The sequence below is a fragment of the Ruditapes philippinarum genome, unplaced genomic scaffold (assembly GCF_026571515.1).
Source record: "Ruditapes philippinarum isolate M1 unplaced genomic scaffold, ASM2657151v2 ctg57_1_1_1_1, whole genome shotgun sequence".
NCBI classification, from domain to species: Eukaryota; Metazoa; Mollusca; class Bivalvia; order Venerida; family Veneridae; genus Ruditapes; species Ruditapes philippinarum.
In genome coordinates this window covers 200254-216420 of record NW_026855294.1, presented here as the reverse complement: position 1 = coordinate 216420, position 16167 = coordinate 200254, and the positions used below count along the sequence as shown (strand labels likewise).

The following is a 16167-nucleotide window of genomic DNA, read 5'->3' as shown; positions in this document are numbered from 1 at the left end:
GAACACTCCATGTAGCGAAAGTGATTACTTGTGAACACACCGCATAGTTTTCAAAGATCGGAGCTCTGTGTGGGACGGCAACCAATGTTTATTTTATGGAAATTTCACAGCGGTGAATCCGTTTTAAAATATGGCGAAATGAACTTAATGCCACATTTCTCACTACGCTAACGAACAATCATACTCGGATGGGGTTTTCTTGTATGAATCAAGATCAAACTGTGCTTTTATTTTTCAATTTGAAAATTACATAAATTGAGGATACCCATTCTGGTGAACGGTATGTCAGTTTTTCTCCGTATGGTATCAGTTCTATAATTAATTAGCGTGAATATCAGAGTGCTATTTTTCAGCCATATTTTATATTGTATTTCAATTCTGCATTTTATTGTAATATTTGTTTTGGCAAAAAATTATTTTTCTAAAAAAATATTTTGACTCGTTTTATGTTAATATGATTTCCACCTACCAAAATTATGACATTTTGTCAAAAAATTAATACTTAAAAGCACGTAGAAGATCTGATATGGAAGTTTGGAAAAACAAAAAAAGAGTCTTATTGGAGTACAATATTGAAATAAAATTGGTATTTTGGACTGGCAAAATAATCATGAAGCTACTTTGGTAAGTTTGGGTCCAATAATGATTTATTTTGGGTGATCACATGATGTAAGCGCTGGAAGCTCATTGGTTACATAAACAAACCGTTGTACGCCATGTTTATTACAAGCAACCTCACTACATACGTTTCTTAGGAATCTGTACATGTATACTTTTGCAAAACAAGAAGCAGACATGTTTATCAATTCACTATGGACATTCCTGAAAGTATTTTATGAATGTGGTGGTGTTGGATATTTTTAATAGGAAAATAAAAATACTGACCAAAACATATCAAAGTGAGCTATAATAGTATTTTTAGGCTTAATGGGCCTTTAATAACAGGACTCAAAACGTGCAAAATATACTTTGATCAATGCAGCTTCACAGATGAAGCTGGACTATATATTATATAAAATATAATAAAAAATATTTTATATTTATAGTCAATAAGTGCATTTAGTTGCTTGCACAAGCGATATGTCACTCTATTTTGTTGCATAGTACATGATTACAAACATATTTTTTTTATAAATGAAAACCAACTTTTTTTTTATTGAAACTTATTAAAAGATAAATTAATACATGAGGTTTTCGCCCTTTTGAACGTCGTGATATATGTATTTAATAGGTATGAGAAAATTTCAGGGTTGTTGGACTATCAATAACATCGTACTTTTGCAATGTTTAATTATAAAAATCGGTGTTTTACGAATTTGCCAGATTCTAACAGAAATGCTTACACCGAAACTATTCGAAAACCCGCAAATTATTTTCAATATTTTGTGTTAAATAAACGCAGTCAGGGCCTCCAATAAGTAATTCCTGTCGGAGACAACCGAGCGGTTTATCCAATCATTATAGCCTATACAGCGGCGTTTTAGGATCTATAAATAAACATTTGTGGCGGGATCGATAAGAGTGTGTACTGTTGTACTTATAAATAGTAACATGTTGGAAAAACCCTGAATCAAATTTAAGTTTTCATTGTTTTAAAAGGAATAAGTCGGCAAAATGGCAAATGATCATAAACTATTGTCAAGATGCGTAGCCAAACTGGACAGTATGTCACATGGATTAACAGAGTGTCGCCCGAAAACCTTAGAAAAGTTGAAAAATACACTCAAAAAGGAATCAGAGGTCATTTTTGTGAACCAGATTCTGATTTATTTACTAACCACGGATAGTGCAGTTCCGTTAAAGAACGAGGAAGTGGTTCATAAAACAGATTCCGATCTGGACATCGCAATTGCCGAAGCGGCGTTTAAACGAGCGCAGGATGAAGGGCGACATTTCTTTGTGTTGCCTTGTGATTCGGATTTGCACATTGAAATCGAAAGTAAAGTGCACGTAAGTAAATCTTTTATATAATTATATAGCTACCTTGTCATGATATTCAAAGAAACAAACATGTCGATGTTAAGGCCTAAGTAAGTTTTGACCATTGTTTAAAATTATAGCATTCCAAGTAATGGAAGTAAAAATTTCTAATTGTGTCTACTTTCGATTTTAGCATTATACATGTGTGCCATATTAGTATATGTAGATCTATTTACTTAATAGTTACACTCAAACTTTTATGTCTGAGGTCAGCCAGTACGTTAGATTTAACCTGTTAGAAAACTTTATTCATTCAGAATACATGCACATTGATTTTGTTGCAGATAAAGGAAACCATTCCATAAAGAAAATATACAATAATTTATTTTACACTTTAGGACTGGTATTCACAGAAACTTCGTATGATAGACACAGAGAACCCAGCTTTTGCAATTGCATCAGCATGCAGCGTTGACTCCCATTTAGATGTCGACAAAATCACGAGGCATCTCGAGCACCTTGACATAATGCACCAGTGGCTGGAATTGGTCAGTTACAAATTTCCGGACACTGTTTCTCTGAATGAACTTTCAAACGCGTGGGAGAAATGGATAGAAGAGATTAAAGCTAATCTTGGAAAGGCATCAGCCTGTACATATCATTTGTTTTCTTCGTTTATTAAACAGGCCAATGATTCTATTCAGAACGCCAGAATTGAAGCAATAGGAGCGTACTGTGAGGACATGTATATAAACAAATATCCAGCATATAAATCGTATCCGAAGAATCAACCGAAAATTGAGAAAATGGAAACTAGCAACGATTGTGGAAATCAAAATCATCAAGAAGAACCAGCCGACGTCGAAGAAAGAAAACAAAGTTTGTTGAATTCGCCGCTCTTTTTATGGCCTGTAGGAATCGAGCCGGAAGTTGTGCATGTTATTCTTAAGTTGTGGGCAACGGAAAAGAAACCGGAAACCTTGCATCAGTTTAAAACTTTTGTTAAAAGTGTTGGTCACATTACGTATGTTGCGTCGCCCAGGTATGTTCTAATGTCAAAGATATCTAAGGAAAACAAAATCGATGAAGGAGATGAGATAACTCTGAATGTTCGACTGGGGTCTTCTATCTCTGTGAAGACGTTCCAGCTAAATAATACAAGCGCTCTAGGGTCCGTTTTGATATATCCTGGAAAACGTAAACCAGCCAAGGGAAAATCATTCCAAAGAATTCGAAGTATGTTTGACAGGATGGATACGTCTTCGGATACTTCCCGAGAAACGCTGCGTGGATTTCAGGAATATATTTTAAAGACCGTAAAGCAATTATCACAACGCACCGGGGCAATTATGTTGTTTGACGATGCAGAAGCTAATGAACGATGTAGAGACAATCTACGTAAATATTTGAGTTCACTTACCGAGTGTAACGGTGTGAGCGGAAATGAATTCTCTAACGAAATGATGAAGTTGGCTTGCGAACAAACCACAGTTCCTATAGAAAACTTGATCAATCTTTTACTGAAGGCAGGCTACCTGCAGATAAACGAGGTGGACCAGTCGGTGACATACACGCCTGGTTACAGAAGAAACAAATTCATCGACAAAGCCGGTGCGGAGGCTACTTTTCTGAGGGGATGGGAAGCATTCTATAAGCAGACGGAAGAACCGTCAGACATAGAAATGGGCAGCTACACAAGGAAGCGAAAATTCCAAATGCCACTATTCACCCTAAAAAGACAGAGGTTGATAGACATTTAGAACTTAAGTTAAAGGTCTATTATGCCTAGGAAAGCTTATACATTTGTATTTTCTTATTATTGATGTCATGTTACAATTTCAAAAAAGTTACTCATTTGCCATCCAGCTGTTAGTCTTATTCCTCTGTTGCTTTTCGGTAATTATCTTGCTTTTCGGTAATTAGTACAGTTATAATGATTTTAAGTTTTTTTGATACCACTTGCTTATTTTGCTGCTTATACTACAACTAATTTTACGTTCAACGCTCCTATCAACAGGTGATAAGCATTTAATTAACATGCTCTAAATATCAAACCCATGTTTGCTCTTTCTAAATAAGGAAAAAAATGTTGTTTTTTTAGACATTATGTGCCTTTAAATATACTATAATACTTTAAACAATTCATTGATGCTGCAATTAAGTTTATTACTTTACGAGAGAGGCGAAATGGCTTGGATGATTCAGGGGTCTGTGCCTCAGTCAAAAATATCGTATAGGATTTCAACATTTTCTCACATAACACAAGCTCTGGTTAGTTGCAGGTCGAGAGTTTGAGCCTCGTTGCTGTCATCACGATCGAGCTTTTCCCTGAATTTCTTGAATGAACTTGTCAAGGTTCCATTTTTGGAACTTTCCATTGTCAATTTTGGGGAATTCAAGATGAAAGTAAAAGTTGGTCAGCCAACTGTATAGAGTCTGGTCAGACGTCACGGGCATGCATACCATACTTGTGGCAAAGGCTAATCACTTTTGCACCCAACAAGACAAGGGTTGATTGAGTTTACTAGAATTTCAATTAACCTCTTTAATTATTTCTGAAAATAGCATGTTTTGCATTGTTCTTGTATGTTTTATAAATTGAATACTTTTAGAATTGCATTGAGCAGTTTTTATTTTTGTATTATTTTTAATAATTAGTGATTTATTGGATGATTTTACTGCCATATTGGTTTAAATTATGAATTCTACATGTTTATTCTGTACATTTTTTATATGATCATCATTGTAATCCCCTTTAATTACATTCAATTTTATTCCCAACTTTTTTCCGAATTTTAATTTCAGATATCATTTTTTTCCAAATTGATACTGAAATTCTCTGAATTTCTGAGAGTATGTAGAAAAACAGTTGTACCATTTTCTGTAAATAAAAGTCTATGTGATTTAATTTGAGCTATGAATGAGATATGTTTGCTATAAATACACAGTATTATCTTTACAATTTGTTTAAAACTCTTTCCTATAGTTTCGTTATTCTTTTTACATTTTTAGCTCATATTAGCATAAAGCTATTGTGATACCCAAATGCCTAGCGTCCGTCGTAATCATCTTAAAGCAGCACGCCTATTAATTTTAAAAATGTATTTGAATGTGTAATATTGTGAAGTTTCCTAAAGGAAGCAATTTACACATTATCAATGGCACTTACAAACCACGTAAATTATCAAAAAGTGGTTAAAATATGCGTTAGTAACGCAGTAGAAATAAAGTTGTAAATACTGAAAATTATGTCATTAATCGCACATAATATGTAAAATATTACTTGCATCTTGAAACGTTTTATTTTTGCTTACATCTTAGTACATTTGTCTGAAGTTTGATTTTATTGAAATATTTTGATACATCTGGAGGCATGTAGCTTTAACAATTTTACTTTCTTATACTGCTTGGCCAATGATTTTGTAAGTTTACAGGAATGATCCTTAGCGTTCCTCTATATTAAACAGCTTGTGAGTTCGTTCGGCTGAACAAGATGGTCGTCTTAGTCCAAAGTAGAAAAAACACTTTAAACGACACATCGTCCTTTACCACTCTGTAGGTTTTGATGAACATGTTCAGCAGTTATAATTTGGTAGTTTTAAACAAAAAAAAATGCTTAAATGGTTCCGGTCTGTTGAACAAGGAATACCATGGTTGTCTATATCAACCATAGCCTCTCGGCTCTGGACCAATCTGACCTCTTATTATTAATACTTAAACACATAGTTCTTTGAATCAATTTGAGACTATTGACCGCCTTATTAACTAACAGTAGTTTTATCTGCAATTTCAAGGTCATGTAAATCATCGAACAAAAATTATTTGCGCATGCGCTCTTGCAAAAATAGTCCATCACTGCGTTCCATACTTGGCCTTTAACCTGAACATGTTCAATGATCATTTGAAAAAGTTCTACTCATGTTATGACCATGTTTCCTCATATCACAGTACTGATTCTTTTCAGGAAGCTGACTCGAAAGTGTTCAGTGCCAGTTATAAGAATTTGCTTAAACATGATTAACTAATTGACTTATATAAGGGGAAAAAACCAAGATCAAGTGGTGTCCGTTTTGTAAGTAGTGTATGGCATGAAACGTCCGTTGTGTGAGTAATGTAAGAAAAGAGTATTTGTTGTGTGAGTGAAACTCAGCAAGCAGTATTTTCTGTGTGAGTGCTGCGGAGCAGGCAGTGTTTGTTGTGTGAGTAGGTTCAGCAAACAGTTGTTTTTGTTTTGGTGAGTGATGCTTAGCAGGCAGTGTCCGTGGTGTAAGTTGTACACAACATCAATTGTTCGTTATGTTAGTGGTGCTCAGCAAGCAGTGTTTTCTGCGTAAGTAGTGCACAGCATGAGGTGTCCGTTGTGTGAGTAGTACTCAGAAATCAGTGTTTGCCGTGTGAGTGCTGTTCAGCAGGCAGTGTTTGTTGTTTAAGTAGTGCACAGCATGAAGTGTCCGTTATATGAGTAGCGTTTACTGTGTAAGTGCTGCTGAGTGCTGCTAAGCAGCAGGCAGTGTTCGTTGTGAAAGTTGTGCACAGCATGAAGTGTCCCCTGTGTGAGTAGTCTCATCAAGCAGTGTTTGCTGTATGAGTGGTTCTCATTAAGCAGTGTTTTCCGTGTGAGTGTCGCTCAGCAGGCAGTGTCTGTTGTTAAGTAGTGCACAGCATGACGTGTTTGTTATGTGAGAAGTGCTCAGCAGGCACTGTCCGTTGTGTAGTTGGGGTTCAGCAGGCAGTGTTTGTTGTGTAGGTGGGGTTCAGCAAGCATTGTTTCCTGTTTGCGTGTTGCTCAGTAGGCAATGTTTGTTGTGCGAGTGATGGTCAGTAGGCAGTGTCCGCTGTGTGATTAGAACTAAGCAGACAGAGTGTGAAGAATTAAATAAATAATGCACGCATTCAGTTATCTTTTCCAATTTTCCAACACATCTGTATTAATTTCATCACAGACAATTAGCTCGTACATGCCACACAATCGCATCAGTTATTGATTTTCAACATATCTGCCATTCCAATATGGCTGGTTCAGTTGAAGTAAAATATCTATTCTCGTACAAGCTTTATATGCACTAGAATATTCATTATCAGTAGATTTAACGAAAACTTTTATTTAACAATGACCTAATTAAGCACATGATAAAGGAAGTAAGAACATTCGTTTATATGCATACCATCCGAGGTAAACACACTGAATTGTGGTGTACAATAATGTTGAAATAATCGCATAAATAGAATACAGCATTTTTCTTGCAGTTGAGTTTTATTTCGCGAGGAATAATGTGTTTGGTATTCGCAGCGTTTGTTTTGAGTATTACTGCATTATGGGTTTACGTTTTACGTGACGCGAGTTTTTCGTTTTTGGCCTTGGCCATGTTTTTCCCAGGTGCGACATCACTGATTTGGGTAGCAGCAAATGGAGAATTTGTGTCTTTTATGAACAAACTGTCGGGTGCAAACGAGGTAAGTTAAAACTTGTTATAAAATTTATCCAATGTAATTATTTATTTCATAAATGCAATATGTAAACTTTACCTGTCATTGATAGTTAGTAAGGGCATGATCGTTACATTAGGAAACAACATCTGAAACAAAAATTGAATGGGCACAAATGTGTCCTATTTACCCTTTATGCAACAAGAAATTATGCTACCAATTAATTGTAATTGAATAAAATAAATCAGCTATAAATCGAAATTTCTACAACAAATTTTCATTTATTTTGGTATAACGAATGTTTTGCTATTAAATAATATTTAACATATTATGTAAGTAAATAAAGTAGTCGGGTACAAACATTTTGTGGTTAAATTATAAACATTTCTACATTTTAAGTGTTTTAGTGTTGTGGTTTAATTATATGCAGGTAGAAATGTTTTTTTTTGTTTTCAGATAATTCAAATGTATTCGTTGTATACATTTTAGCCATTTCGGTACAAATTTTTTGTTATTGAATTATAAATATATTAGCTTGCCCGGTACAAATACTTTTGTTGTTGCGCTTTCTTGTTAAGTCCTTAACAAAAGTATTTTGTTTTATTACAACTTATCTATTCTTAAACTTGCTGAATTTAAAGGCACAGAAACTAATTTATTTACTGAATTAGAAAAGGCAAACGTGATAACAATGTTTAAGTAATGGTTTTAAAGTATGTTAGATGCTTATTACTTGAAAAAAAAATGCAATGAAAAATGATGCTGGTAAAATACCAATGAGTATCCTCTTTGGAAACCATTACAAGATCGACACCAAGAAATACATTAGGCATTTCTGGGGCAGAATGGGCCTTTACATTATATTACATTTTTCAGCCGGTTAGGTGCATCGTTTTCAGCATTTTGGCGGTTGCTATCGTTTATTGCATCGTAGAAGCATGTGTGCTTATAGCTGTTAACATGGGATGGGCAAAACCAGGTGAGTATTTACTTAATACAGACTCCATGCAAAGTCTTGGGCATTTTGAATGCAATGACTATTTTCTATTTTCTTAAAAAAAACAAAGAAATTTCGTACTTGATTACGAAAAAGACTGCAAAAGAATGAGGCAAGCCAATAATTGTTTTATAACACTAATTCAAGTAAGTTATTATGTCATAATACCCACTTGAATGTTTTGTTTTATTTCATTATGATGTACCGTCACGTTTATAGTAACACGTGTCTAATAATTCATTAAAACCAACATTTATTAACCTTATAACTTTTGCATCTTAGTAAATATATTATACGGATTTGGCTGGCTTTAAATTTTGAATTGTGAAGTTTTAACAGTATTTTATTCACATAATAATTACAAATAATAAATAATGCAGATTGAATAAGAAGCTTTAATTAAAAGCTGAAAGGAACTCCATTTAGGTCTAAAAGCCTAAAACAAATTGTTTATTTCCTACATAAAACAGCTGGTGCATTGAAAACGGAAAGGTATTTAAAAGATGATTAAGAATATACATAGATGATAAAATTGATAATCTATTCTTAGCCCGAATTAATTAAAAAGCGTTGCAATGTTTTTCAATTTTGGATAATTTTTTCAAGAAAACAATAATCATTCTGGAATAACGGAGTGAGCTAATGATCCAAAAATTTGCATACAGGTAATTGGTTTGGCCTACATCAAATGGAACTATTATCTCAATACATTATTTCCAGTCCCGCCATTTCTAAAAATCTCAGTGAAGTCCCTTTAAAAATGTCGTAAATATAAGTATTTCAATATCAAACCCAGGTAGCCAAATCTACAAAGGCTAGTCGGACATTATGGGCCACGTGCGAAATGTCCCGAGATTTTATTTATATGTCCCACGATCGTAGGTTACGGACTACGGAGTAATAAATGTATTCAAAATCATGCGAATTAGATGGTCAGGTCGGTCAGGACTCCACAAGAGAAGTTTAACAGATGATTTTTTTGTGTGTTTTGTTTCATAGTCCTGCTTCTTGTGTTCTTTGAACAGCATTTAAAAAAACGTAAGGGTCAATCGTTCTATGTGCAATATATCAGACGTTACGGGCTTGTTATATTTAATGTTTTGCCAAAGGAGTTGATTCACCGACGATCTGATTATATTTTTTTGCATTGCAATTTTATATTTTTCACATTGGATTTTGATATTTTTCCACGGATAAATCCGTGATTTTTCACATTTTATATTTTTCATAATGCAATTTCATATTTTCACGTTACAATGATATATTTTCCGCATTGCAATTACATATGTTTCACATTGCAGTTCCATATTTTTTTCGTATTTCGTTTATATATTTCACAGTGCATTTTTATAGTTTTCACTTTACAATAATATAATTAATTTTTCGTTTATATATTTTTCACATTGCAATTTAATATTTTTCACATTTCATCTTATTATTTCTTGCATCACATGTTAAAGTGGAGATTCGTAAACACAGCATACATGAGCACAATAAAAGTAGGTTGTCCGGTTTTCTACGGGCAGCTGGTGAGGAGATTGGTTGGAGATGTTTCCTACTACCGTGTCTGCTTGACAGATTTTCTGTTCTAACTGCATTTACTATAAGGTAATGAGCGAGTGTGGCGTTCTTGTTGTTTATTATGTTAATAAATAAATAAATATATATGATTATAAAACGTGCAATATCTGCGCTTTGCTTTTTATATGCCCGAAAGAATGTCGGGCATAGAATGTCGGGCATATTATGTTATACCCCCTGGCGCCCGTCCGTTAGCAATTTGTTTCCGGATCATATTGTCCATATTTGGTACAAGACCCCTATTGATTTGATTTTGGGGTCACAAGGTCAAAGGTCAAGGTCACTAGTACCTTAAAACTGAAAACAGTTTCCAGAACATAAGTTGCATTTGGCCCACAATATTCAAACTTCATAGGATGATTGTCATATTGGGTATAAGACCCCTTTTAATTTTGGGATCACAAGACCCCAATTGATACTTTATTTAATTCCCATGCCTAACAAATACTTCATCCTTACTAAAAAACACCTTCGGGCATATTATGCTCCGCCTAGCGGTGCTTTTGTTAAATCTTTCAATACTTGCCTTATTAAAAGGAACATAAAATTGGGTCCGTTATTAAAAGATATCAATATTAAAAGTAAACAACATTTTCAATATTATAATACACAACTAGCTCGGGATACATGCTTTATAAAAAGGAACACCTTGCAGTCTGTATGCATTTGTCTCCCTTGTTTACTAAGCTTTGCACACATCTGACGGTATTCAATTATTTTAACATTACTTGTACTTACCACACGGTTCTGTTTTGTTACCTTATTCTATAAATCACATTTCTATAGACACATTAAAGCTACATGCCTCCAGATAATCCAAAATATTTCAATAACTTAAAAATATATTACTTAGACTTCAGGAATGTAAAAATGTTAAAGATTCAAGTAATAATTAACATGTTATATGTGGTTAATTTTTCCAATATTATGACTATATTTGTACTGCGTTACTAATGCAGTAAGGGCTTTTTTTGCACATTTTTACCTCATTTCAGTAATTTACGTGAATTGCAAGTGCAATTAATTAGGTGCAATTGCTTCCTTTTGGTCACTACACATTATTATACGTTTTCACATATTTCAAAATTGTTCATGAAAATTAGCATTAATCTGGAGGCTTTAAGACTGTTACTGACAAAGTATAAACATCACTTAAACATAAACTTAAATCATTTGCCCTCACCGCTATAAGTTCCAATCTCACTTGGGACAGAATTCTTTCATATGAGAAAACTATCCAGCTAGCTTTGGTGGTGGTTGTTTTCAGGTGTCAGTGACATTGAAGGATACCTGAGATCTTGCTCCACCATAAAAGCTGGAAAGACGCCATTTGACATTTTCTGTATAGGTGCGTCGTAAAACCCAACCAACCAATGAACTTGTTAATCGAACAATCACTTGGAATAAAACATATCTTTTCCTACATTTTTTTCAGTAATGCTTTTTATTCTACAGTCTTCACGGTGCATATCCATATCGGTACCCTCTTTGCGAGATCTGCTCAAACGGTACCCTCTTTGAACATGCACAGGTCATTCTCTGCTAAAAACAAACCAGCGATGGATACCAATCCAGTAAAATTTTATTGTAATAAGGAAAGGAGGTATGTCACGTAGAAAAGATGTATTCCACGGAACACTAGGACGTTTTATTTTTGTGCTGATTTGTCATGTGCCCGATTTTCATGTACTGCAACTTCACAATAAGCTACAAAAAATCGACGTGTCTTGCTTCGCCCATCAACTCGACATATTTTTCGGGCTGAAATGAACTGTGGCTTGATTATATATGCATCATACATATTTAATATGTTCATATAAATATCATCTTCGGACAAATGGCAGTATATTGTCAAAAATAAATGTAAAATTCATAAAAACACACTACTTTCGGTTTTGCAGCGGCACGGGCTACCTCTCTTCATTTGTATTTTGATATCACAGGCACCCTCTCATTATTGAACACATAGGTATTGTAACATATAGTACCCTCAAAGCACGACATATGCTTTTATTTGCGTTAATCGTTAAGTGTGTATGTAATACTTTTTACTTTAAATTTATGTAATTATTACATACTTAACAATTAACGCAAATAAAAGCATATGTCGTGCTTTGAGGGTACCTATGTGTTCAATAATAAGAGGGTGCCTGTGATATAAAAGTTCAAAGGAAGAGAGTTAGCCCGTGCCGCTGCAAAACCGAAAGTAGGGTGTTTTTATGAATTTCACATTTATTTTTGACAATATACTGCCATTTGTCCGAAGATGATATGTTTATGAACATATTAAATATGTATGATGCATATATAATCAAGTCACAGGTTCATTTCAGCCCGAAAAATACGTCGAGGTGGTGGGCGAAGCAAGACACGTCGATTTTTTGTAGCTTATTGTGAAGTTGCAGTACATGAAAATCGGGCACATGACAAATCAGCACAAAAATAAAACATCCTAGTGTTCCGTGGTATACATCTTTTCTACGTGACAATCCTCCTTTCCTTATTACAATAAAATTTTACTGGATTGGTATCCATCGCTGGTTTGTTTTTAGCAGAGAATGACCTGTGCATGTTCAGAGGGGGTACCGTTTGAGCATATTTCGCAAAGAGGGTACCGATATGGATATGCACAGTGGTCTTCTTAACAATAAATGTATCTTTACTCTTTTATTTCAGTGGTATTGTTTGGGGACTCTTCCACGTGCCTGTGATGATTTTGTTGACTTACAGACTCAAACCTTCGCGTCCATATATAACAGTGATCGTGCAGAGTGTGTCATGTTTACTCTCCGCATTTCCTCATGGGTGGCTAGCTGTGAAATCTGGGTACGTAAATGGCGATGAAATTGCTTTGAATGGAGTGAATTATTTTTTAAGTAAAATTGATTTCTTTTTAACAACGTACAACATTATATGCTTCAAAACCTTGCCGAGGTTAACCAAAATCATCCCTCCTGCTTCAGCGCTATATGACCTAAATTGTGATTGTGCTCCGTTAAACAAACCGAAGAAAACAAACAAATACAGAATTTATTTTAGAAGTATTGTGTAGGACGCTATAAGCTTATAGGCACGCTCTCGAATCCGTTCCTGGAACCAACCCGTACTGAGCAACGAGTGTAATGTTTCTTGCTCAAGGAAACAATGGCTTGCCTCTGACAGGGAGATCCATAGATTACTAGTCCGACGCATTAAACCAATCGACCATGCCGCCACACATGCCGTTTTACTGCAATGACTAGTAAGTTATACTCGTACATGCATTTTGTTGAGTCTTGATTGAACTCTTTTTTCCCTTTTTTCAGCTATTCTATGTGGGCGTGCAGTATAATGCACTGGTTCTGGAACATATACAACCCGACTGTGTTAGGCAGCATTTACACTAATACTCCCGGAAAATATACCGGACAGCAGTGGTTGATCAATGGTGAAGGGTTGACCGGATGTCTAGTTATGCTACCTGTAGCTGCTGCGGTGGTTTATGATCTCAACCATAAACTCTTTACTATGATTTAACGTGATAATTTAATGCATAATTCTTCTAGCACGCGCGTGCGTTATCATATAGCGCACGATTTGTTGTTCAGATAATCTATGTTTGCCAGGTCTTTTGGTTATATTGCACCCGAATACGTAACCCGTGTTTTATGATATGATAAAGGAATTCATAATTAACATTTTTTCTCGGATATTTACTGGTATGTATGGACTGCAGTATTTGCAAAAGGTATCGTGTTACAATAAACAGTACAATCTTTACAGAACACTATTCGGGAGACAAAAAATGGGTTACATTGTTTTGTAGTCTTACTTCGGAAAAAATACGGTTTTGCTAAGAGGTGATTGCTTTACAGAGGGACGTTCTTCAGAGGTTATATATAGTTGTACCTATTAATGGATTGTTAAATGTTAGCACAAAGTTTTGTAAATAAATTTGATAAACTGATCATAATTTCGACTCATTAGAACACAATATAAACCAGGCTTTTTCTCTATATCTGAATACTGGGATCTTTTGATTGCAGCTTATAATTATGTAGATTAAATATATTTATTGAAGCTTAATTGCGAAACAAGTTCTTGCAACTTCTATAAATCACTTTTTCGCTTCCTGGAACCAACCAGTACTGGTGTCATATGACCCGATTAGGGCTCGAACCCATGACCCCTGGGTTGAGCGGCAGACACCTTGACCACTAGGCCACTGCAACTTAGATATGCTACTTATATGTGCTTCTCCAATCCGGTTACATCTTACATAGGTGGCTGTGGACTGTCTTGCAATTTAAGGAAACATTTCAACGACGGATTCCGTCAAACTAAGCCTCGAACTATTATTAATTCCATTGTTGCCAGTAAAAGAAATATCACTTTTTAGAAGTTTTCATCATATTTCCATCAGCATAATTTTATGCGTAGTGCTCAGTAAGATGTGTTTTCTGTGTGAGTGGTGATAAGCAAGCAGTGTTTTCTGTTTGAGTGGTGCTGAGCAAGCATGGTGCGTTGTGTAAGTTGTGCTCAGCATGAAGTGTCCGTTGTGTAAGTAGTGCTTAGAATGAAGAATCCATTGTGTTAGTAGTGCTAAGAATGAAGTGTCCATTGTGTAAGTATTGCTCAGCATAAAGTGTTCTTCGTGTAAGTTGTGTTCAGCATCAAGTGTCCATTGTGTAATTAGTGCTCAGCATAAAGTGTCCATTGTGTTATTAGTGCTCAGTATGAAGTGTCCATTTTGTTATTAGTGATCAGCATGAAGTGTCCATTGTGTAAGAAGTGCTCAGCATAACGTGTCTGTTGTGTAAGAAGTGCTCAGCATGATTTGTCATTCTGTAAGAAGTGCTCAGCATAAAGTGTCCATTATGTAAGAAGTGCTCAGCATAAAGTGTTCATTGTGTAAGAAGTGCTCAGCATAAAGTGTCCATTATGTAAGTAGTGCTCAGCATGAAGTGTCCGTTGTGTAAGTAGTGCTCAGCATGAAGTGTCCGTTGTGTAAGTTGTGTTCAGCATGAAGTGTCCGTTGTGTAAGTTGTGTTCAGCATAAGGTGTCCGTTGTGCAAGTAGTGCTCAGCATGAAGTGTCTATTGTGTAAGTAGTGCTAAGAATGAAGTGTCAATTGTGTAAGAAGTGCTTAGCATGAAGTGTCCGTTGTGTAAGTAGTGATCAGCATAAAGTGTACATCGTGTAAGTAGTGCTCAGCATAAAGTTTCCGTTGTGTAAGTAGTGCTCAGCATGAAGTGTCCATTGTGTAAGTAGTGCTTAGAATGAAGTGTCCGTTGTGTAAGTAGTGCTCAGCATAAAGTGTCCATTGTGTAAGTAGTGCTCAGCATAAAGTGTACATCGTGTAAGTAGTGCTCAGCATAAAGTTTCCGTTGTGTAAGTAGTGCTCAGCATGAAGTGTCCATTGTGTAAGTAGTGCTCAGCATGAAGTGTCCATTGTGTAAGTAGTGCTTAGAATGAAGTGTCCATTGTGTAAGTAGTGCTTAGAATGAAGTGTCCGTTGTGTAAGTAGTGCTCAGCATAAAGTGTCCGTTGTATGAGTAGTGTTCAGCAAGCAGTGCTTGCTGTGTGAGTGGTGATCGGATGGAAGTATCTGCTATGTTTCGAAGAAAAAATCATATTCAAAAATCTGCTCTTTACATGTAGTTGTTTTTGGGTTTCTTTTGTGAGATGACTTTTTGGAACTGTCCAATCAGGAAACATTTTCTATCGAGACTTGAATTTTTTACTGCTTCAATTAAAGACCATGGAGAAAGATCAATGTCACATAGATATCAAAGAGTATATGTTCGCGAAAATAAGTCGGGGATATAGTCAAGCCCATATTTCAGCTGCAGTTAGAAAATTTTACTAGGGCGTCGCAAGTTCTTGCGAGTTATTCTTTGCACGCGTACGTGCGCGTGCGTGTGTGTGTATGCGTGCGTGTGTGTGTGTGTGTGTGTGCGCGCGCGCGCGCGTTTGTGTTCAAGGGTGTAGGTAAGGATTAAATGACTATCGCACGCATCTCCTTCATCAATTTTACTACATAACCTGTTCGTATCGGTATTAATTTCATCACATACATGCACTAGTAAGGTCGTACGTATAACACATCAGTTGATTTTAAAAATGTCTGCGTTTCCAATGCTTGTTCAGCTGAAGTAAAATATCTAATCTCGTACAAGCGTCTTTGTACTACAACATATTAACTATCAGTACACGAGAGGAAAACTTTTATTTAACAATGGCCTAATTAAACGTGCGAAAAA

General features: G+C 35.4%; 2 protein-coding genes across 2 annotated transcripts; both read left to right on the top strand.

Moving 5' to 3' along the window:
• Positions 1–1509: 1509 nt before the first annotated feature.
• On the top strand, positions 1510–4896 carry LOC132742798 (uncharacterized). The gene is made up of 2 exons (XM_060731278.1): positions 1510–1950; positions 2319–4896. Exons 1-2 carry the CDS (start codon positions 1615–1617, stop codon positions 3678–3680), a joined length of 1698 nt encoding a protein of 565 aa, XP_060587261.1. The 5' UTR covers positions 1510–1614; the 3' UTR covers positions 3681–4896.
• A 2154-nt stretch (positions 4897–7050) lies between these two features.
• On the top strand, positions 7051–13871 carry LOC132742796 (uncharacterized). Its single transcript, XM_060731275.1, has 5 exons — positions 7051–7374; positions 8224–8326; positions 9805–9952; positions 12602–12751; positions 13231–13871. The coding sequence occupies exons 1-5, from the start codon at positions 7192–7194 to the stop codon at positions 13439–13441; spliced, it is 795 nt and encodes a 264-aa protein (XP_060587258.1). The 5' UTR covers positions 7051–7191; the 3' UTR covers positions 13442–13871.
• The last annotated feature ends 2296 nt before the right edge of the window (positions 13872–16167 follow it).